We start from the raw sequence: 25,251 nt of genomic DNA on the forward strand, positions 1-25,251 counted from the left end.
AATTACTGAGGTTTTATTGTTTCAATTGCTCACCAATTAATGTGTGGAAATGGTTGTGGTATTTTTCATGTATTCTATTAATGTTGAAAGGAAAGAAAAAAAGGTAAGATTTATTGCTGCTTTTATCCTGATAAAAAGGAGACAAATGAGGAACATAAAATTTATGTAATAGTGACCAAGAACTAGCATCAGCTGGTATTCACCTGAAATAATGAAAATACAGTGAGTTCTTACTATACATTGTGCTAATAATCATATATATTACCTCACTTGGTTTAATTATTTTAAACCACCAAGGTTACTGTTATTTTGTTAAGTAGTGCAGTTACCTCCATTTTACAGTCTGGAAACTAAGGTCAGACAAGCATAATAGATTATTATAAAGCTAGCAAAAGGAAAAGCTGGAACTGGACTCAGGTTTACGGGGTTCCAGAATCCAGGCCCTGAGCCACAGGGTATTGTTGCAGCGCACTTTCTATTGTCAAAATGGATTAGTACAGAAGGACTACATACAATCCAGTGCAGCTCACTGGACTAGGGATTCAGATATCGCACAAGCTGTACTGGGTCAGTGCTTCACTGTCATGTAATACCTAGGAATCATTATCTTTTTGGATTACTGGGCATATCTTATGTCTCCTTTGATTCTTACAGTTCCTCTGAGCCTTCTGTGTAGCAGCTAATCAACCAACAGGAAGGAGACTGTGAAGATCTGACATGACAGGGTTGGCCCCTAACACAGCTCTTGACTTATCCTCAAATCATCAGAATAGTAAATGTCATTATAGTTATAATCTCATGAGAGATGAGCAGGAATCTTGACTACTCTCTTCAGGCCTATAATCTTAAGATCTAGAAGGGTGTCCAACACATAATAAGAGTTTAACAAATACCTGTATAGAGAATAAATACATGGCATTAAATTTTCCTTTGAATTCATATAAACTACGCTACTAGATCATCTAACAAAAATTCACTTATACATATATAATTATACATTTACTCTTCTGGCAGTTTTGAATTTGAAGTAGTCTGGCACTTCATTCTACTTGACGAGAAATATGTAGACTCCCATACTTATATGTTCCAACACTGGGGCTTCATTATATCTCTAACTTAAACAACTACCTCAGACCTGAAATGCCGCAAAATGCCTAACATAGGTTTCTCCACATTGCTTCCTATACGGTTCTTTACAGTGGTAATGTTTCACTGAAAATTTGACATTCCAATTCATTAGAGTCATCTTCAGAAGTAACTGGGGTATCAATTTCATTTGATTTTATAACTGAAGACTCTTAACTGACAGAAAAAGTATACACAGTGCTTCCTTTCATAGATGACATTAAAGTTTGTTTTTAGATGAATGAAAGTGGCCTCCAATTCAATTTTATATGAAAAGGAATAGTTTCATTTGGTGAGAGAACATCCTTTCTTTCATAGGATATCTTGCCAATAAAAAATAGACTGCATAACGTAATAGTAATGTTTTCTAACAACACTTAGAGCACACACTAAAAAAAGTTTCCAATGAGCTTTACTAAGCTCAATTTATGCTGAAAATCTCTGTGCTGTCCAAAGTAGCCAGGGGAAATCATACAAGGTAGGGCTCTAACACATAAGTAAAGAAATCCCAAGTTACAATTTAGCATCTTTGGCAAAAATAAAGGTTAAAGATCTTCTAAACTAATACTCTGGTAAGAAGAGAGTAAGACTCCAGGTGAACCTACCTGAGTGTAACATTTGAGGATATACTAAATTTTCTGTTTTGATAGTATTTATCCTTCTCTAACATATTTACAAATTTAAGGGATGCAAGGATGACAAACTTTTGAAAAAGATTTAAAAATCGAATTGGTCTCATTCAAGTTACCGGATTAGAAAACAGAATTTTAAAAAATCATTTTATACTTGAGACAAAGAGAAAACTGGAAACTCCACTAAGTGGAACCATCATCTCCAGAAAAAGATGTAATTTCAAAGTCTTATTCAAAAAGTACTAAGTAATACTGGAAGGTTCTAAGTGGAGTGAAATACTCTTTGATGCAAAATAAAGTTAGTGGGACTTACTACTAAATGTTGGAAAATATGGGCTTTTGAAAATGATGTACCCAAAAACTCTCCAAGAGATCTCTGCTAAATTGATAAATGAAGTGTGACACTGCATCCAGGTTGGATGGGTAATCTCCCTTCCCATAGGATCTGCTTTATTTGGGATGCTAAGAGCTTGAACTTCCCTGGATAACAGGATTTGGCTCTCTTCAGTTTTCTCATCCCATTCAGAAGTCTGCTTCTGGAGGGGAAGAATTACAAAATGAAGAGTGAAATCCAAAGAGCCTTTGCCTCCTAGTTCTTGTCCACTTACTCAAAATTTCAGATGAAGTCAGGAAGAGTGTTCGGCACTACTCTGGTGATCTGACTGCCTATGGTAAGCCCTTTCTTCCAGATCAGTTGTAATTCTCCTCCCGAGGTAAAGGGAAAGACCACGTCGGCTGAAGGCAGTTATCTTCCAACTGCCATTTAGGCAGTGTTTGAAGCTAATTATAAACATCTGTAATTTCTGAAAGAAAAGAAATATACAACAAACAAAAACAGCCTCCCTGCTACAACTCACATAATCATAACTATGATATCATGGAAAGAGATGTAAGAGATTCAAAGACAACACAGATAAAAATTTAAAATATCTGAAATGCTTAAGAGTATACTACCCTCATGGGATACCCCAGCTAACAACATTCATACACAGTGAATGACACAAAGATATCACACACACACACACACACACACACACTCATTTTAAGAGGCAAAGATTTAAGGGGTAAAAACTTTTTAAATAGATAGAAACATGTTCAACAAAAAACAAGAAAGGAAAGCTGTTACAGCTACAAAAATTATAAAAATTAAGATTCTGCTGGCTTTTATGTATTCCAGAAATAAACACCAGTTTCCTCACAGTGGGAATTATTCTATGAATAGATCACTCTTTTTAAACTTTAGAAGTTAATAATTCTATTTATAAGAACTTACAATAACAAAAATATACAACAGAAACTTATATATTTGGATTATAATCATGTTAAAAAAAATTAAAAAGGAAATATAAATGGTGGGGAGACAGGATAATTTTTATTTCTACAGTTTCCTACTTTACTGAGCATGTATTACTTTAACAATGTAAAAAATAATTTTTGAAAATTTTCATATCTCCTATAAAATACTACAATTGTAGACTGAGAATCAATGTTAGCTAATTGAGTCACAAAAGGAATTAGCTTTTTCCATGGAAGTGCGGGTCTCTAAATTTTTTAATTCATAGAAATCCCCAGCTCTACATTCAGAAAATCTTTGCAGACATATATGATTAACAGGTTATTGATAAATGATAACTTAGGATAGAAAAACACACCATACCCAATTAAGAATTATATATATATATTTAGCTAAGTTTCTGATGATCCTGATTATGTTTTTTTAAAAAAAACTAGTAATAACTATATTATTTTGAATGCTCAGGTATTTAAGTATCTCTAAGATTCCAAAGAATGGCATACTGCAATTTAGTACATACTTTTATCATTTCCACTGCTTAGAATATTTATATTAATAAAGAGGGCTATATTAAAAACCAATTTTACGAAGTTATTAGACATTTACTTTTAAGCTCATTTTTTAGAGGTATACTGTTGCTGAATAAATTCATCACCCACCCTGAGAGATAATAACATACATGAGAATGGTTTGCCACATTAAAACTAACCAACCATAAACCCCTATGTATGAAATTATAAATTATTCTAATTAGCTCCCTAACACAGACCTATTTGAAATCATTTGTTTTATTCTTCTGATTCAGGACTTTCAGTAATGTTTTGTATTGTACTAAGGGTACTCACTGCACTTCATCAATTCAAACATTCATCCACTGAAATTAACAATCTAAACATTTTTAATTAATCTCCATTTATCCCAAAGGTGCAGGGACAGAATAATCAAACTGATGTTTTTATATGTCCATTGTAATTATTATTTGATCTAAATGAGTAGTAACTGTGTATCTTATTTAGACTCCATAGAACCTCTAATTTTTTTTATTATAATAAATTATTATAAATTATCTGTAAAACAAAAGCCAAAGGCTTGAAGGTACAGTATAAGAGTACACAACACTTAGGATGGTGGTTTCTGTTCCTCCTCCCATTCCCATCGGGAAGTATGAAGCTAAATTTCACCACAGGACTTAAAGCAGACCAACTACTGTAGCACCTATCATTCTTTATATGACCTTGGGATGTAAATATGATAGCATATATCTCATGTTGAATATTGACGTCTTAGTCACATCTAGAATGGCTTCATTTGCAAATTTTAATAACATGACCTGAAAAATCAATACTTAACACTGCTATGTGTTTTGAACAATTTCAAAAAGTAAAATTTATAAAATCCAGATTATTTTAAATACAGAAACAAACTGAAATTTATTCTTTTTTTAATAAGGAATATTGACAGCTGTATTATTCTGGATTTACATTTGCTATATCCAATTCATCTTATTTCATTTATAGGCTGCTCTTATAAATTTAATCCATGGTGACAGGTGTTCACAATTCCAGGCTTTTTATGAATTTTTCTTCCTGCCAGTTTTCAGTATCTTATTCAAGTGTCAGGTAAATACAAAGGCAAATAAAGAATGAGTAATTACTCTCTTAGAGAAGACAGACAGACCCTCCTTCCCTTTTCCTGTACATAAGCAGTGACCATGTAGAAATCCAGAATATAAATAAAGGATATGGATAGGTGTGGTATTTCATAATCGATCTTTCAAATGCAGCTTTTTCACTAGACTTTCTCATTAGATAATACTCCCATTTTAAAATTCTAATTGTAGAGCCTCTAATAAACAAAGGAACTATTCATCTCATGAAAGTGCCAAAACTGAACATTTTCTATTTATTTGATGGAGTAAGAAGATATTTTTGTCCATGTCCTTTATCTCCAACAAGAGCTCATTAGTGTAGAACAATAGTGTAATCTTAAATCTTGAATTTTTCTCTAATAAAAGCAACACAATTTTTTTTAACTGGAAAAATAGTATCTGTGGTCAAAGGAGCTTGGAAAGATTTTTTCACTGTGGCAGGAAAACAAAAACAGAAAGAACAAGGGCAATTATACTGTTAAAGAACATATTTCACTTCTAAGAAGGGTTAAAAACTTAAGACTGATGATTCCTTAGGACCACATGAGCCACATGACAGTTTACTAGCTACTAGAATATTCTTTTAAATTATTTCACTATTCAAGGGATTTTAAATAAATGTAATACTACTTAAAATTTTCTTTGCATTAAAATGGCAAGTCAATGCTGAAATATCCAGAACTTTTCCAGATAAATTCTTACAAATCTTTATGAAAACTGAACCATAGCATTAAGTGTCACAGACCAACCACAGGAAACTCAGTAAATGCCTTGCAATCAAGAAGTTTAGCATTTTTCCATTTTAGAAAGGCCCCCGGGTCTAGTTGAAATGTAAAAAGCCAATGAAGACATTTCCAGACCTCTCTTTCCTAAGGCATACGACAATATGTAACAACAGGCTGTGTTCTTTCTAGCTTCTTGTAGAAGGAGTAGGTTTTGTATGATTTTGGCCAGGGGTGAAAGAGACCAGTGGGGACCAGATACCAGTCTCTGATCCCAGTCATGACTATTTCAATGGTCACTGTTCTCATGTATTTACTTATTCCAAAAAGATAATACTATTTTGATGAAAACACATTTTTTGGCACTCACATATTTCTTAGTTCTAGTACACACAACCTGGATTTCTACTTAATTTAAATGAATCCTAGGCAGGTCGACATTTCAAAAGAAATGTCTTATACTTTTTAGCATCCTTTTTTGTAAGCTCAATATTAAAAAATTAAAATAGTCATTTTCTAAGAAATAGAGAATACTGATATATAGAAATAAAATCTTGGTAAACTTAAGAATTAGACTCAGAAATCATGGGCTGAATCAATTAAGCCAAAAGTTGAACAATTAAGGCAGTTATTTATTAAAATCTAATTCATATAAGCTCAATATACATAAACTGATTAACATAAATAAGGTAAATGTTTCTTTGTTGATCCCAAAGCACAGCAGTCCTAGGGATTAAACATCATATTACTATAAAAGAGAGAGACACACACACACAAACCAAGAAATAGACTCTTAACTACAGAGAATAAACTGGTGGTTACCAGAGGGGAGGTATGTGGTGGGGGGAGGAGTAAAACAGGTGAAGGGGATTAAGGAGAGCACTTGTGTTGAGTACCAGGTGATGTAGGGAAGTGTTGAATCACTATACCATATACCTGAACCTAGTTTTACACTGTATGTTAACTGTACTGGAATTTAAATAAAAACGTCCAAAAAACCCATCATATTACTAACAGTCATTCAACTCTTTAGAGGATTTTTTTTTTTTTTTTTTGGTATATCTAACTTACTAGTGAAACAGGACAGAATAGCTTTATCTAAATTGAAAATTAAAGAAAACCCTTCAGTGCACAAAACATAAAACAGTTCTGCTCATAGATCTTTCAGAGACATTGATAATATTTTCCAATATAACCAAGAACAAACATACGTAATTATGCTTACCATAAAAATTCTTCTAATGTCCTGAATTAATTTTTAATATTTTATAATAGGGATATAGCATATGAATATTTAGGTTAATAAGTAAATATAATGACTATAAAACCAACTTTGTTATTGTATATATACATATGTAATGAAATAAAAAGTGAACCAAAGAACAGAATTTCCTTTTTCATTCTAAGACTATAAATTATGTCACTAACTTCCGTAACAAATCATGAACGCTCCTTATAATAGCAGTACAACCTATATGGTTTTGGAATAGAACAACAAATTCATATTGCTTGAAGTTATATAAGTTTATTATTATTAAAAGAAATTTGACAAAAATACTTTTAAAATGCTAAATATAAAATATTGACTAGCTATTACTATTTTTTTTACACAATGGCATTACATTACAGCCCAGAAAATTTACAGAGAATATTAAAAATGGCATTTTGCTAATAAGCAGATAATTGAAAACTAGTGAACGTTAAAAAATAATTAAGTTTAACTTTAAATCTTAACGATAAACTCTGCATTGCAAAGCTACAAAACATATGTAAGCAAATGCTAGAATTTATGGTATGCCCTAACTTTAGATGTAGAATACATTTTTTCTGTGCTTAAATAATGCAATTACTTTGCTTTCTGTAAATACGTAGAAAAACATTTTAAAAGGAAAAAGATTTTAATTCCCTAAAACTGGACATACGGGCATTATGGTAGCAGTCATACAAAACATGTTAATAAAACATTCCAAATAAAATGACAAAGACCATATGAATTTAACATTTCAGGTCTGACTAATCATCATCATCATCATCATCATCATCATCATCACTACTGCTACTGTGAGTCATAATCCACTCCCTGTAGACCTGAATTTTCTGTAAGCATGGTAGAGGAAAAAAGAAGCACAAAGGTTAGTTAAGCATGGCAAAATGCTTGCAAAACATGTAAAATTGTGAAATGTTCAAGGAGTCAGAATAATCTTAAGGCAGAGTTCAGATCTGAGTAGGGCAGTAATTACAGATATAATATTCCATAACTTAATAGACCTAAGACTAAACCTACTGGTTGGTACACTCAATGGATAAAATAGTTGGATGATACCAGTAAGGTATTCCATGACTATATGAGAATTATTATTCTATTTCTCTAGTAGGTAACTTGAATTGACTAGTAGGAGACACTATAATACAGTACTTCTTTCTAGATACAAAGGCATACAACCAAGGAGTGTATTTTATATTTAATTACATATACGCCCATATAATTTACTGAACACAGAGTACCTTTTTTTTTAGAGAATTAGAAAATAAAAGGAGAAACATTTAAAGTATTAAACATTTTCTAAGGCACCAATGTTAAATCACTTAGATTAAATCTCTCCAGATGAGATTTTAAATCCTGTTTCTACGTCATCTGCTTTTTTTTCTACAGTACTGGCACTAATGTAAACTATGTGCTAATAATAGAGTTTTGACTAAAAAAGCACCATTACCACCAAACCAACAACCTACTTTTTATACCCGTAAGAGAACAATGCTAACCACAATCATCCTAAGGCCTCTGGTGAATTCCTATAGGTATTCCAGCTAATATTGTGTTTAATAATACTCTTGCTGAAAAACAAGTAAAATAGCTGACAAGGATTGTGAGGTTTAAGTCATTTAAATAGCTCTTTTAGCAGTTAGTACTAAAACTGGCCTACCAAAAATAATATGTACCTTTAAAACACACAGTCAAAGGTCATGGCCTTTAAATCCCAAAGTTTAAAGCTTCAGCAAACCATTAATGAAGGTATAAAAAAATAAATTTACTTGTCATTAAATCAAGTTATCAACTGAGAGAAATTTCTGGTATCTCATGGCTTTCTTATTTATCATAATCTATCTCCTAATAGTGAGGATGTATTTCTAAATTCTCCTCACTACTCATCCTTACTTCTTAACTGAATTTATTAAAAGTTTCTCAAGAAATATTTTTAGTTTTTCAATAGGTGATCTAATATTCAGTCCAGTAAAATGTCAGTAATATGTTATTAACATAAGCTACTAATGTAAGTAACATGTTACTTCCCTAAAAAGGGAAGGCAGGAATTGAATAGTTTATTTTCAATTGTATTAACCACGGGTGACTTCTGCACCATTTCCATCTTCCAAAGAATGATATACTGTCATTGTAGAGATTGCACAAAATGCCTTTTAGAGCACAACCTCTCCCTAGATCACCACTTCTGTCCCAATATGCAATTATTTTGATGCTTTAAAAACATTTTATACACTGTCACTTTACTAATACACATTATCTCAATGGTTATATTTTACTATATTAGATGGAAGTACATTTTATGCAAAATTATATACTCTGCATGTGGTGGGTAAAGTACTGAAGTTTTAAGTATTTCCCATGATCATTTTAGACATGACAGTATTTAAAATATCAAGGCTATAAAGGAAGGACCATATCCCACAGTTTACTATTACTACAAATATTTTCAAGTCTATATATACACATAATGACTCCTTGTCTGTTTGCAAACAAATGATTTAATTTAGTAGTCCACATCTAAACCACAGATGAAATAACTTTAAATTGGTATGATCTATTATGGTATGTTACCTACACCATAATCCAAATTTTAAAAAGTCCAGTTTTCAAAGTAAGAAAAGTATCTATTATTGTAGATAAAATATTCTACCTTTTAAATGGTCTTTTGTTTCAAATCTAATTTTCCTTAATAAAAGATGTTGGCTTTCATGTGCACTGCTTATCAGATTCCACAGATTTTAAATAGACTACACAAGCATAAGGCAGGAAGAGGGTCAAGGCCAGTGGAGTATCTTCAAAAGAAAAGCCTAAGAACCCAAGAATTAGCCAACAGCAATGGTACTGGTTTTTTCCTTAATCATGCCCAAGTGGACACGAGAACTGTGTAAAAGCTACTAGTGGCTTGATATGCAGAAGGAAGTACCCTAAACAGAAATGGTTTAATTGGTTAAATAAGTACCACCAACTATGAGGGTACATAAGGCACAATGGTTTTCAACAAATCTAGCAAATCCAGTACAGAACTAAGGATACCCTATAAAAAGATCGGATTCACTAAAATCCTATTCAAAAAGTTACCAATACAAAAGCTTTTCTTTGTATTCAAAATACTGAAACAGCTGTACGTAGTTTGTAAATTTTAAGACTAAAATCTACTGTTGGCTTTCACTTGCAAAGTCATGCATTAACTGTTTTCATATCAAACTTTTTGATGCCTGTAAAAAAGAAAAAAAGATCTTATAGTAAATAAATGTACATTAAAACCTAAGCAAATATAAGAAACATAAACAGAATTAAGTAAAACATATAAAAACCCAATCTAACATATATTTGAAATATTTAACTACTTTTAATAAAGTGAACTTGACTAAATTAATCTTAATGTGTAAGATATTTCTTCACCCACCTGTAACATCTGGTTTCCAGTCCCATCCCTCAACCTGTAAGGTCTGATAACTCCATCCTCATTAAAGAATCGAGGCGGTCGCAGGCTCTCCACTTCATCAGAAGTCTCTGTAGCTCTACAGGAAAAAAAATATATAACTTGATTATAAAAATTATTCAAAAATTCTTTTTTTTTTTTTTTTAAGATTTTATTTATTTGAGAGAGAGAGAATGAAAGAGAGAGCACATGAGAGGGGGCAGGGTCAGAGGGAGAAGCAGACTCCCTGCCGAGCAGGGAGCCCGATGCGGGACTCGATCCAGGGACTCCAGGATCATGACCTGAGCCGAAGGCAGTCGCTTAACCGACTGAGCCACCCAGGCGCCCAAAAATTATTCAAAAATTCTTAAGTACACTTTAAAATGCAACTACTAAAAAGAATCCTTTTTTTTTTTTTTAAGATTTTATTTATTTATTTGAGACAGAGAGAACACAGCAGGGGGAGTGGGAGGGGGAGAAGCAGGCTTCCCATTGAGCAGGGAGCCTGATATGGGGCTCAATCCCAGGACCCTGGGATCACCACCTGAGCCAAAGGCAGATGCTCAACGACTGAGCCACCCAGGTGTCCCAAAAAAGAATCTTCTTTTGGATAAGACTATTACATCACTTCTCTATTTTAAAATTTGTCTTTATGACACTAATGTAAATTCTCTAGAAAAATGTCGACTTGTAAAGAAGTTTGTTTATAAACTGTCTTGGACTTTCTTTGTAGACAATAATCAGAATCAGCAAATGAATACTGCTTTTTCTTTTTTTCTCTGATTTAAGACTTAATTTCTTTTTCTTTTCCTATTATACTGTCTGGTTCTTTCAGTTCAATGCTAAGTACACCAATACAATGCTAAATATAAGAGGGGATTGTAGGCAACCCTGTCTCATTTCTAACTTTAAAGGGAAAGCTTCTAAGAGTTCTCCATGAAGAACCAATATTAACATGTTTTTCTTTTGTTTTTTAAAGGCACATTTTGTCAAACCAAGGATGTTCATTTCTACTCCTAGTTTGTTTATAGTTCTTATTGTTATTTTTTTTTTTCAAATCTTGAATGGGCAATGAATTTTAAAAAAGAAATTCCTTCCTGGTCATTGCTGTCTTCATATAGTTAATCTCTTTCAATCTATTATTGCTATAAATCACATTACATGTATGGTTTTCTAATGTTCAAATACCCTAACATTCCTCATAGTCCCACCTGCGCTTGACATGCACTGTTTGAAATATACACACGCATTGCTAAATTTGGTACTATAATAATTTAACATTTTTGACTGTATGGACCTACATGAGAATGTCCATTTGTTTCTTCACTCATTCAACAAATATTCATAGATTCAATAAACATTAATTAAGAGCTTACCACATAATGTGTCCATATGTATAACACATACTTATCGGTAAGTTCTCCAATTACAAAGCAGAAATTGGCAGAATGGATAAAAAAAATATGATCTAACTATATGCTGTCCAAAAAAGATTCACTTTAGAGTCAAAGATGAAAGTAAGTTGAAAATGGAAGGATGGAAAAAGATATACCATGTAAATTGTAACCAAAAGAGAGCTGCAATAGCCATACCAAGTTTAGAAGAAAATTAGACTTTAAACAAAAAATTCTCATTAAATACAAAGAAGGACAATTTATAAGAAAAGTTAATACATCAAGAAGATATAAAAATTATGAACACATAAGTACTTAACAACAGAGCTCCCAAATACATGAAGCAAAAACTGGCAGAAATGAAAAGAGAAAAAAAATCAATAGTTATTTCTATATCCTACTTTCAATAATGAATACTACATGTAAGATCAGCAAGGGAATAGAAGACTTGAATTAACACTATAATCCAATAGACCTAACAGACATCTATACAGAGAACATTTAATTCAACAACAGGAAACTACTTATTTTTCTCAAATGCACACAGAATACTTTCTAGGACAGACCATGTATTAGGCCCTAAAACATGTCTTAATAAATATAAAAATACTGAAACTTATATAAAGTATGTTTTCTGGCCACACAGAATAAAATTGGAAATTTGTAAGAGAAGGAAAATTGGGCAATTCACAAATTTGTGAGAACTGAACAGCAGAAGGTCCAAGAAAAATAACCAAGGAAAGTAACTACTTTGAGACAAATGAAAACAAACACAACATATCAAAACTTATGGGATATGGCAAAGAAAGTGTTCACAGAGTGATTTATAGCTGTGAATACCTAACACTTAAAAAGAAGAAAGATCCCAAATCAATAATCTAAATTTACACCTTCAGAAACTGGAGAAAGAAAAGGAAACTATACCCAAAGCAGACAGAAGGAAGGAAATAAGAAAAATTAGGGCAGAAAAGAAAATTAGAGCAGAGCTAAATAGAAAAACAATGGAGGGGATCAATGAAACAAAAAATTGGTTCTCTGACAGAGTCAACAAAAATGGCAAAGAAAAAAAAGAAGACTTCAACTGACTGAAGAAACAAACAATATGATTAAGACTTCTACCAAATAAAGAGACTGAAGTAGTAATCAAAAAACTTACCAGAACTAAAAGTTAAATCCAAATGGCTTCACTGATGAATTTTAACAAATGTTTAAAGAAAAATTAATGTAATTCCTCCACAAATTCTTCCCAAAAAATGAAGAGAAGGGAACACTTCCTCATCATTCTATGCAGACAATATTACCCTAATACCCAAACCAGGCAAAGACCACAAAAAACTACAGACCAATGTCCCTTGTGAATACATATGCAAAAAAACCTCAATAAAACGTTAGTAAACTAAGCCTAGCAGCACATAAAAAAGATTATATACCGTGACCAAGTGGGATTTATTCCAGGTAGGCAATGTTGGTTCAACATATGGAAATCAATTAATGCAATATACTATATTAATAAAAGAACAGAAAAAACAAACAATGCCAATTTAATTAATACAGGAAAAGCATCTGACAAAACCCAAAATCCTTTCATGATACAGGCACTCAAACGCAAAACAGAAAGGAACTTCTTCAACCTGATAAAGGATATCTCCAAAAAAAGCCATGGCTCTTATCATAATTAATGGTTTAAGGACTGAAAGCTTTCTCCCCTAAAATCAGGAGCAAGATAGGCATGACTGCTCTTGGTACTTCTATTCAACATTGTACTAGAGTTCTAGCCAAGATAATTAAGCAAAAAGAAACAAATGGCATTTAGATTGGAAAGGAAGAACTAAAACTTTTGTATATATAAAATCATGCCATCTAAAAATAAAACCTTAAGGAATCTAACTATTAGAGCTAACAAACAAGTTTGGTAAGGTTGCAGAATAAAAGTTCAATATACAAAAACTATTTCTATATACTAGCAATACACAATCCAAAAATGAAATTAAAACAATTCCATTTATAATAGACCAAATACTTAGAAATAAATTTAAGACATGAATACTGAAAACTATAAAACATCATTGAAAAAAAATTAAAGACCCAAATTAATGGACAGACATCCATTTTCATTCATTGGGAGACTTAATATTGTTAAGATGGCAATAATCTCCAAACTTATCTTGATTCAATACAAACACTATTCAAAATTCCCACTGTCCTTTTTTGTAGAAATTAACTGATCCTAAAGTCATATAATTCAAGTGATTCAGAGAATATCTAAACAATCTTGAAAAAGAAGAGGACTGACACTGATATTAAAGCTTACTACACAGCTACAGAAATCAAAACAATGTGTATTGGATTAAGGATAAACATACAGATCAATAGGATAAAACGGAGAAATCTAGAAAAAAATTCAAATTAATAGTCACTTGATTTTGGAAGAGACTAGGAAGACCATTCTGTAGGGAAAATGCAGTCCTTTTGACAAATGGTGCTGGGACAACTACATTTGCACATGCAAAAGAGTAAGTAAACCTCTCCAACCTCTCATTGCATACAAAATTTAAAAATTAAAATGAATCAAAGACCTGAACTTAAGGGCTAACTCAGTTAGATGTACCTCAGTTTTAGATGTAAATCTTCATGACTATAGAGTAAGTAACGCTTTCTTAGGTATGACAGCAAAAGCACAAGCAACCAAAGATAAAGATACATCAGACTTCATCAAAAGGCACTAGCAAAAAAGCTGAAAGACAATACACAAATAGGAGAAAAGGGCGTCTAGTTTCCAGAATATATAAAGAACTCTTACAATTCAACAGCAAAAAGATAATCAGCCCAATAAACATAAAAGGATCTGAATATACATTTTGCCAGTAAAGATATATAAATGACCAATAAGCAAAATGAAATGAGTGCTCTACATCATTCAGAAATGCAAATCAAAGCCACACTGAGATATTACTTCACCCAAGAGATTAGCTATTTAAAAAAAAAAAGCAAAATGGAAAATAACTAGTATTAGAGAGAATGTAGAGAAAATGGAAACTTTTGGTGGGGATATAAAATAGTGTAGCTGCTGTGGAAAACAATTGGGCAATTGTTCAGAAAGTTAAACATATAGGTTACCAAACTCACCGAGCAGAGCAATTCTCCTTCTAAAGAAAAATTGACAAGAACTGAAAGCATATGTCCACATAAAAACTTAAACATTGTTTTTAGCATCATTGTTCATAACAAAGACTAAAAACAACCTAAATACCTGTCAGCTAATGAACAGATAAACAAAGGTTGTCTATCCATAGAACGGAATATTATTTAGCCATAAAAAAGAATGAAGGTCCCATTTATGCTACAACATGGATGAACCTTGAAAACATCATAATGCTAGAAAAGGCCACACATCATATGATCCCATTTATTTGAAATGTCCAAAATAGGTCAATCTACAGACAGAAAGTAGAATAGTAGTTGCTACTGGCTGAGAGGAAAAGACACAGTGAGTAACTGGCTGACTAGCACAGGGCTTTCTCTACAGTGAAAATGTTCTGGAATTAGATAGTGCTGACAGTTGTACAATCTTGTGAATGCTAAAACCTACCAAAATGCACTTTAAAACAGTGATTTCTTATAGCATGTGAATTCTATCTCAATTTTAAATAGACTATAATAAGGTGTTTAAAGGAGCATTAAAGATTTCAGGGGTCTGAGGGAGGGAGGTAGATGAGTTGTGAAAGGGCAATGTGAAGTATTTGTGTGGTGCTGGAACTGTTTAGTATTCAGACTGGTGGATACGTGAACATGCACAGATAACGAAATTGTATGGGATGAGAGCATATACACGCCAATGAGTGCAAATCAAAAGTGGGGAAATCTGAATAAATTCGATAGATTGCATCAACGTCAATATTGGGTTGTGATAGTATACTATGGTTATGCAAAATGTTCTTAGTCTGAAATCTGGGCAAAACCTATGTAAGTGGTCTCCATGGTGGTTCCTGAAGAAATCAGGCTAGATCCCTGAACTTTATTATTATTATTATTATTATTATGTTATGTTAATCATCATACATTACATCATTAGTTTTTGATGTAGTGTTCCATGATTTATTGTTTGCATATAATACACAGTGCTCCATGCGGAACGTGCCCTCTTTAATACCCATCACCAGGCTAATCCATCCCCTCTAGAACTCTCACTTTGTTTTTCAGAGTCCATAGTCTCTCATGGTTCATCTCCCCCTCCAATTTCCCCCCCTTCATTTTTCCCCTCCTGCTATCTTCTTCTTCTTCTTCTTCTTCTATTTTTAACATATAATGTACTATTTGTTTCAGAAGTACAGGTCTGTGATTCAACAGTCTTAGACAATTCACAGCGCTCACCATAGCACATACACTCCCCAATGTCAATCACCCAGGCACCCCATCCCTCCCACTCCCACCACTCCAGCAAACCTCAGTTTGTTTCCTAAGATTAAGAAGTCCTCGTATCAGTGAGGTCATATGATACATGTCTTTCTCTGATTGACTTATTTCGCTCAGCATAATACCCTCCAGTTCCATCCACGTCGTTGCAAATGGCAAGATTTCATTCCTTTTGATGGCTGCATAATAGTCCATGGTATATATATACCACTTCTTCTTTATCCATTCATCTGTCAATGGACATCTTGACTCTTTCCACAATTTGGATATTGTGGACATTGCTGCTATAAACATCGGGGTGCACGTACCCCTTCAGGTCCCTCCATTTGTATCTTTGGGGTAAATACCCAGTAGTGCAATTGCTGGATCATATGGTAGCTCTATTTTCAACTTTTTCAGGAACCTCCATACTGTCTTCCAGAGTGGGGCTGCACCAGGTTGCATTCCCACCAATAGTGTAGGAGGGTTCCCCTTTCTCTGCATCCCCGCCAACATCTGTCCTTTCCTGATTTGCTAATTTTAGCCATTCTGACTGGTGTGAGGTGATATATCACTGAGGTTCTGATTTGGATTTCCCTGATGCCGAGAGATGTGGAGCACTTTTTCATGTGTCTGTTGGCCATTTGGATGTCTTCTTTGGAAAAATGTCTGTTCATGTCTTCTGCCCATTTCTTGATTGGATTCTTTGTTCTTTGGGTGTTGAGTTTGATAAGTTCTTTATAGATTTTGGATACTAGCCCTTTATCTGTCATTTGCAAATATCTTCTCCCATTCTGTTGGTTTGTCTTATGGTTTTGTTGACTATCTCTTTTGCTGTGCAAAAGCTTTTTATCTTGATGAAGTCCCAATAGTTCATTTTTGCCCTTGCTTCCCCTGCCTTTGGCGATGTTTCTAGGAAGAAAATGCTTCAGCTGAGGTCGAAGAGGTTCTCCTTTAGGATTTTGATGGACCCCTGTCTCACATTTAGGTCTTTCAACCATTTGGAGTCTATTTTTGTGTGTGGTGTAAGGAAATGGTCCAGTTTCATTCTTCTGCATGTGGCTGTCCAATTTTCCCAACACCATTTGTTGAAGAGACTGTCTTTTTGCCATTGCACATTCTTTCCAGCTTTGTCGAAAATCAGTTGACCATAGAGTTGAGGGTCCATTTCTGGGCTCTCTGTTCTGTTCCATTGATCTATGTGTCTGTTTTTGTGCCAGTACCAGACTGTCTTGATGATGACAGCTTTGTAATAGCTTGAAGTCTGGAATTGTGATGCCGCCAGCTTTGCTTTTCTTTTTCAACATTCCTCTGGCTATTCAGGGACTTTTCTGATTCCATACAAATTTTAGGATGATTTGTTCCATTTCTTTGAAAAAAGTGGATGGTATTTTGATAGGGATTGCACTGAATGTGTAGACTGCTCTAGGTAGCATTGACATCTTCACAATATTTGTTCTTCCAATCCATGAGCATGGAACGTTTTTCCATTTCTTTGTGTCTTCCTCAATTTCTTTCATGAATGTTTTATAGTTTTATGAGTACAGATTCTTTGCCTCTTTGGTTAGATTTATTTCTAGGTATCTTATGGTTTGGGGTGCAATTGTAAATGGGATCGACTCCTTAATTTCTCTTTCTTCTGTCTTGTTGGTGTATAGGAATGCCACTGATTTCTGTGCATTGATTTTATATCCTGCCACTTTACAAAATTCCTGTATGAGTTCTAGGAGTTTTGGGGTGGAGTCTTTGGGGTTTTCCACATAAAGTATCATACCATCTGCAAACAGTGAGAGTTTGACTTCCTCCTTTCCGATTTGGATGGCTTTTATTTCTTTTTGTTGTCTGATTGCTGTGGCTAGGACTTCTAATACTGTGTTGAATAGCAGTGTTGAAGTGGACATCCCTGCCGTGTTCGTGACCTCAGGGGGAAAGCTCTCAGTTCTTCCCCATTGAAAATGATATTCGCTGTAGGTTTTTCATAGATGGCTTTTATGATATTGAGGTATGTATCCTCTGTACCTATATTCTGAAGAGTTTTGATCAAGAAAGGATGCTGTACTTTGTCAAATGCTTTTTCTGCATCTATTGAGAGGATCATATGGTTCTTGTTCTTTCTTTTATTAATGTATTGTATCATACTGATTGATTTGTGGATGTTGAACCAACCTTGCAGCCCAGGGATAAATCCCACTTGGTCGTGGTGAATAATCCTTTTAATGTACTGTTGGATCCTATTGGGTAGTATTTTGGGAGAATTTTTGCATCCATGTTCATCAAGGATATTTGTTGGTAATTCTCCTTTTTGATGGGGTCTTTGTCTGGTTTTGGGATCAAGGTAATGGTGGCCTCATAAAACGAGTTTGGAAGTTTTCCTTCCATTTCTATTTTTTGGAACAGTTTCAGAAGAATCGGTATTAATTCTTCTTGAAATGTTTGGTAGAATTCCCCTGGGAAGCCATCTGGCCCTGGGCTCTTGTTTGTTGGGAGATTTTTGATGACTGCTTCAATTTCCTTAGTGGTTATACGTCTGTTCAGGTTTTCTATTTCTTCCTGGTTCAGTTTTGATAGTTGATACATCTCTAGGAATGTATCCATTTCTTCCAGATTATTTAATTTGCTGGCATATAGTTGCTCATATGTTCTTATAATTGTATTTCTTTGGTGTTGGTTGTGATTTCTCCTCTTTCATTCATGATTTTGTTTATTTGGGTCATTTCTCTTTCCTTTTGATAAGTCTGGCCCAGGGGTTTATCAATCTTACTCTTTCAAAGAACCAGCTCCTAGTTTCGTTGATCTGTTCTACTGTTCTTTTGGTTTCTAGTTCATTGATTTCTGCTCTGATCTTTATTATTTCTCTTCTCCTGCTGGGTGTAGGCTTTATTTGCTGTTCTTTCTCCAGCTCCTTTAGGTGTAGGGTTAGGTTGTGTATTTGAGACCTTTCTTGTTTCTTGAGAGAGGCTTGTATTGCTATATACTTTCCTCTTAGGACTGCCTTTGCTCCATTCCAAAGATTTTGAACAGTTGTGTTTTCATTTTCATTGGTTTCCATGAATTTTTTTAATTCTTCTTTAATTTCCTGGTTGACCCATTCATTCTTTAGTAGGATGCTCTTTAGCCTCCATGTATTTGAGTTCTTTCCAAATTTTCCTCTTGTGATTGAGTTCTAGTTTCAAAGCATTGTGGTCTGAAAATAGGCAGGGAATGATCCCAATCTTTTGGTACTGGTTGAGTCCTGATTTGTGACCTAGGATGTGATCTATTCTGGAGAATGTTCTATGGGCAGTAGAGAAGAATGTGTATTCTGTTGCTTTGGGATGAAATGTTCTGAATATGTCTGTGAAGTCCATTTGGTCCAGTGTGTCATTTAAACTATTTCCTTATTGATCTTTTGCTTAGAAGATCTGTCCATTTCAATGAGGGGGGTGTTAAAGTCCCCTACTATTATTGTATTGTTGGCCATGTGTTTCTTTGCTTTTGTTATTAATTGCCTTATATAATTGGCTGCTCCCATGTTAGGGGCATAGATATTTACAATTGTTAGATCTTCTTGGTGGAAAGACCCTTTAAGTAGGATATAGTGTCCTTCATCATCTCTTATTATAGTCTTTGGTTTAAAATCTATTTTTCTGGTATAAGGATTGCCACCCCAGCTTTCTTTTTGTGTCCATTAGCATGGTAAATGGTTTTCCACCCCCTCACTTTCAATCTGGGGGTGTCTTTGGGTCTAAAATGAGTCTCTTGAAGACAGCATATAGATGGGTCTTGTTCTTTTATCCAATCTGATAACCTGTATCTTTTGATTGGGGCATTTAGCCCATTTACATTCAGGGTAACTACTGAAAGATATGAATTTAGTGCCATTGTATTGGCCTGTAAGGTGACTGTTACTGTATATTGTCTGTGTTCCTTTCTGGTCTATGTTGCTTTTAGGCTCTCTCTCTTTGCTTAGAGGACCCCTTTCAAGATTTCTTGTAGGGCTGGTTTTGTGTTTGCAAATTCCTTTAGTTTTTGTTTGTCCTGGAAGCTTTTTATCTCTACTTCTATTTTCAATGACAGCCTAGCTGGATATAGTATTGGTTGCATATTTTTCTCATTTAGTGCTCTGAATACATCATGCCAGTCCTTTCTGGCCTGCCAGGTCTCTGTGGATAGGTCTGTTGCCAATCTAATGTTTCTACCATTGTAGGTTACAGATCTCATCTCCCGTGCTGCTTTCAGGATTTTCTCTGTCTTTGAGACTCGTAAGTTTTACTATTAGATGTTGGGGTGTTGACCCATTTTTACTGATTTTGAGGGGGGTTCTCTGTGCCTCCTGGATTTTGATGCCTGTATCCTTCCCCAGATTAGGGAAGTTCTCTGCTATGATTTGCTCCAATATACCCTCTGCCCCTCTCTCTCTCTCTTCTTCTGGGATCCCAATTATTCTAATGTTTCGTCTTATGGTATCGCTTATCTCTTGAATTCTGCCCTCATGATCCAGTAGTTATCTTATTCTTAGCTTCTTTATTTTCCATCATTTGGTCTTCTGTATCACTAATTCTCTCTTCTGCCTCATTTATCCTTATTTAGGCAGTTAGAGCCTCCTCATTTTTCATTGCACCTCATTAATAGCCTTTTTGATTTCAACTTGGTTAGATTTTAGTTATTTCTCCAGAAAGGGTTTCTCTAATAACTTCCATGCTTTTTTCAATCCCAGCTAGTATCTTTAAAATCATCATTCTGAACTCTAGTTACAACATCTTACTAATGTCTGTATTGATTAGGTCCCTGGCAGTTGGTACTGCCTCTTGTTCTTTTTGTTGAGGTGATTTTTTCCATCTTGTCATTTTATCTTCCAGAAAGTGGTCGCTTTTCTGTTCAGAGAGTTGTTGCTATTCTTTTCTTCGATCTCCTGTTGAGCTCGTAGGTGTTCAGAATGGTTTGATCCCTATCCAGCTGAATTCCTGGGAACAGACGAAATCCAGATCTCCTACTCCTCCGCCATCTTGCTCCTCCCCCCCAGATCACTGAACTTATGAATGTCATTTAATATGGTAAAGTCTCTGAGGATGTGACTAACTGAAGGACTCTGAAATGAGGTGATAATCCTGGATTATGTAGGTGGGCTCTAAAAGCTACCACAAGTGTCCTCATAGGAGAGATGCAGAGGGAGACCAGGCCTACAGAGCAGAAGGTGATGTGAAGATGAAGGCAGAGCTTGGAATGACGTGGCCACAAGCCACCAGAAGCAGGAGGAGGCAAGATGCAAATTCTACCCTCCCAAGGGATTGCAGCCTTGCTGCCACCCTGCTTTCTGACTTTTGGCCTCCAGACCCGTAAGAGGATGAAGTTTTAGTGTGCAGGCCACCGAGTTCAGGGTAATTTGTTACAGCAGCCATAGGGACACAACACACTGTACAAGAGATCTCTCTACATTATTTCCAACAACTGCATGTGACTCTACAATTATCTCAATTAAAAAAAATAACCTACCACAGGTCAAGCAATATTCTAAGTGCTCTGGAAATAGACAAGAGCTACTGCATTCACAGAACTTACTAATCCTAGCAGGAGAGACAAGCAAGGTAAAATATATAGTGTATTAAGTAGTGAAAAAAGCTAAAGAGAAAGAAAAATGAAGGAAGGAAGGGAGATATGAAGTATTTGGGGCAGGACAGGAGCTAAAATCAAATTTTAGGGTGGCTGTGGAAGGCCTCACTAAGAAGATAGCTGATGAATATAGGAAGCAACCATACAACAGAAAGAGTATTTCCAGCAAAGGTAAGGAGTGGGTACAATACCTATTTTAAGTTCCATATCTATTTTTCAAATCAAACTTATAATACTCTCACTAAGATGAATGGGGAAGTGGGGATTTCTCTTTCCTCTTATCAGAATAAACTGAGATTGTCTGTTTCTTAGCTTTGGGAACACCACCTTCTTGATTATACCCCTTACTTTAATGTCCATTCCTTTTTAGTTTCCATTGCTGGGTCCTCTTTATTTTCCCAACGTTTCAGTGTTGGTGGACCTGGGGGCCAAGTCCTTGGATCTGTTTTTTTCCCTCTTTCCTAGTCTCATTCCCTACGTGATTGCATTCAATCCCGTGGCTTTAAACACCGTTATAAGCTCGCACATTTCAAATTTTCAACTCTAGCTTGCACCTTCCTCTTGAACTTCAGACTCCTATACTCACCAATTACTTGATGTCCCCATTTGGATGTCTAAGAGATAGTTTAGACTTAATATGTTCAAAACAAAACTTCTAATTCCCTCCTTCCCTAAATGGAATGACAATACGATATTTCCAGTGTTTCAGAAAAAACTTTAGAGTTATCCATGATGATTCTCTTTAATTTGTGACATCCAATTTATTAAGTAATCCTGTTGTCACTACATTCAAAATACAAATAGAACATGACCCCTTCTTACCAATGTCTAGCCTACATGGGTCTCATCACCACTACCTCTCACCTCGATTATTGCAAAGGCTTCTTTCGTGTTCCCCTGTGGCTTCCCTGGTCCCCCCCCCATGATTTCTTCTCAATATATACAGCAGCCAGCTCACGTCATTCTTCTTGTCCAAAACCTTCTAATGGTTTCTTGTCTTAAGAAAAAGCCAAAGTCCTTAACAGTGGTTTACCAAGCCCATACGATCTGATCCCCTGCTTATTCTCCACTATCATCTTTTCCAACTCTCTCCTCTGGGTACACTGGTCTTGCTATTTCTCAAGTATACTCCCGCGTCAGAGGCTTTTTACTTGCTATTCCTACTGCCTGGGACATTCTTCTCACATGGCTCACTCCCTTACCTCCTTCTGGGCTCTTCTCTAGTTTAATCTTACCAGTAAAGCTGCCTTGAATGTCTTATATACAAAGATAGCAACTTTCCTCCTCACCACTTTGGATGTTCTTATGTTTCATGCTGCTTTATTTTTCTTCATAGAAGTTTTCACCATTTAGCATATCATATTTATCAGTTTACCTATTTTTGTTTATTGCTCTCCCAAGAGAATGTAAGCTGTATATGGACAGGAGCTTTGCCAATCATGTTTGTTTCTGGTTCCTTATGTGATTAAAAGAGTGTCTAGTTGGGGCGCCTGAGTGGCTCAGTTGGTTAAGTGTCTGCCTTTGGCTGAGGTCATGATCCTGGGATCCTGGGGTCCTGGGATCGAGCCCCGCATCGGGCTCACTGCTCAGCAGAGAGCCTGCTTCTCCCTCTCCCTCTGCCTGCCACTCTATCTGTGCTATCTGTCAAATAAATAAATAAAATCTTAAAAAAAAAGAGTGTCTAGTTGATACACATCTTATGCAGAATACAGAGCATATCCCCTTTGTAAATAATACATGAAAATGCTTAATGCCAATTATTCACTTCTCAAATTGCAACTTATTATTTTTAATATTTTGGTTCCAATCTTGATTTTATACAGTTCAATTAGATTTATTCACCCATTTATATTCTTATATATTACTCTCATAGCCCATTTTTCCTTTCTGGTTTTATTTTTATCTTATTTTTTAAAGATTTTATTTATTTGACAGAGAGAGAGAGAGAGAGAGAGTACAAGCAGGGAGAGTGGAAGGGAGAGGGAGAAGCAGGCTCCCACTGAGCAGAGAGCCCAACGTGGGGCTTGATCCCAGGATGCTGGGATCATGACCTCAGCTGAAGGTAGACACTTAACCAACTGAGCCACCCAGGCACCCCCCTTTCTGGTTTTAATATCCTTCTTCACAAGTACATCTTTAATAGTTCTTAGTCTTATTTTTATTAAAAATGTTTTACTTTGCCATTAATCCTTAAAGGTAATGCAGCTCAGTACAGATTATAAAGTTTTAGAAAAATGTAAGGTTATTTTAGCAACTCTGGGCATATACTTGCATAGCTCTCTCTAGATCTTGAATTACTTATGTTTCATTGAGTTTTGAGCTTCTCTGATGACAAGTAAACAAATTCTCTTTGTGAATTTAAGGTTACATGTAGAAGAAATTGAACCTTTTTCCCCCATCTTAACTCTAAATTACAAAACTGAAAACACCCAATTAAAGCAATATGAAATACTGACTTGAGGGAAGCAGCTCATACGATGACATTACTTATCTCTATAAAGCAGGAAGGAAGGAATATATTAGGGAGATGTCGACCCACCTAACTTTCTAAGTTAGGTCCCATTAGCATGAATTTAATCAACTGTTTTATGTGTTACAAATCTCTAGAGCAGAGATAACAATAGTGCAACTATCAGGATGCCTGGGTGGCTCAGTCAGTTAAGCGGCTGCCTTTGGCTCAGGTCATGATCCCGGGGTCCTGGGATCGAGTCCCACATCGTGCTCCTTGGTCAGCAGGGAGCCTGCTTCTCCTTCTGCCTCTGCCTCTCCCCCTGCTTGTGCTCTGTCTCTCTCTCTCTCTGACAAATAAAATCTTTAAACAAAACAAAAAACAATAGTGCAACTATCAAATTTCAATCCTAAACTCAATTTAACTTGGAAGAAGAGAGAGCATTTTTTTTTTTTTTTAAGATTTTATTTATTTATTTGACAGAGAGAGACACAGTGAGAGAGGGAACACAAGCAGGGGGAGTGGGAGAGGGAGAAGCAGGCTTCCCGTTGAGTAGGGAGCCCGATATGGGGCTCGATCCCAGGACCCTGGGATCATGACCTGAGCCGAAGGCAGATGCTTAACAACTGAGCCACCCAGGCACCCCGAGGGAGCATGTTTTAAAATTATTTGCACAAATGAAGAGAAATGGAGGAAATAGATGTTAATAGTTTCATAACAAAGTAAGATCATAAAGGGAGGGGAACACAAGCTGAGTTTGAACCAGGAATATAAAATGCCCTTCTTTACTTCTTAATTATATTTGCTAATTTTATAACTCATGGAGGGGTGTGTGTGTGTTTATATATGCAGCATTACATTATTATTTATGTAGATAGCATTACATATATATATTATATGTTTATTATATATATGGCATTACATTATTATAATGTACTGATAATAAGTAAGTAAAAGCTTGCTTAACTTGCCAAGCCTTTCCTGCCAAGGCTGCTGGGAATGAACGACCAATAGAGGAGAGCTCCTAATGTTGAAATGATACAAAGGAAACAACTTAAAAGGGAATTAGGAAGATGATACATAACTTGCCATATTATAAGGTTCAAAACTAAGGGCCTTAAGTCAAACAGCTGATTTATTTTATTTCTCAGTTTTAAGCATTTTACTCGTATCTTCCACCAAAGAGAACTTACCTTTTTATTCCCTGAAATGTACTGCTGGCCATGTCTATGATGCCTCCCGTTGGCCTTGCCACTGCTCCAACTAAACCTTTCCCAACACCTTTAAAGAAACCAGCTGCTCCTTCTTTTTGAGCTCCTAG

General features: G+C 35.1%; 1 protein-coding gene across 3 annotated transcripts in view; it reads right to left on the reverse strand.

Annotated features, from left to right (window-relative positions):
• Positions 1 to 25,251, reverse strand: part of VPS13A (vacuolar protein sorting 13 homolog A) — a 266,825-nt gene that overhangs the window by 14,228 nt on the left and 227,346 nt on the right. For 2 of the 3 annotated variants that reach the window (XM_035029011.1, XM_035029013.1), the window contains 2 exons: positions 25,124 to 25,247; positions 10,092 to 10,206 (listed from right to left, as the gene is read on the reverse strand). In XM_035029011.1, the coding sequence (XP_034884902.1) occupies positions 10,092 to 10,206; positions 25,124 to 25,247 (239 nt within the window). Of the gene's footprint in view, positions 1 to 8,076; positions 9,901 to 10,091; positions 10,207 to 25,123; positions 25,248 to 25,251 lie in introns of those variants that run through there. The other variant, XM_035029012.1, reaches the window with a different exon arrangement.

Source organism: Mirounga leonina, unplaced genomic scaffold (assembly GCF_011800145.1).
Source record: "Mirounga leonina isolate KUSES-001 unplaced genomic scaffold, KU_Mleo_1.0 Mir_224, whole genome shotgun sequence".
Taxonomy (NCBI): Eukaryota; Metazoa; Chordata; class Mammalia; order Carnivora; family Phocidae; genus Mirounga; species Mirounga leonina.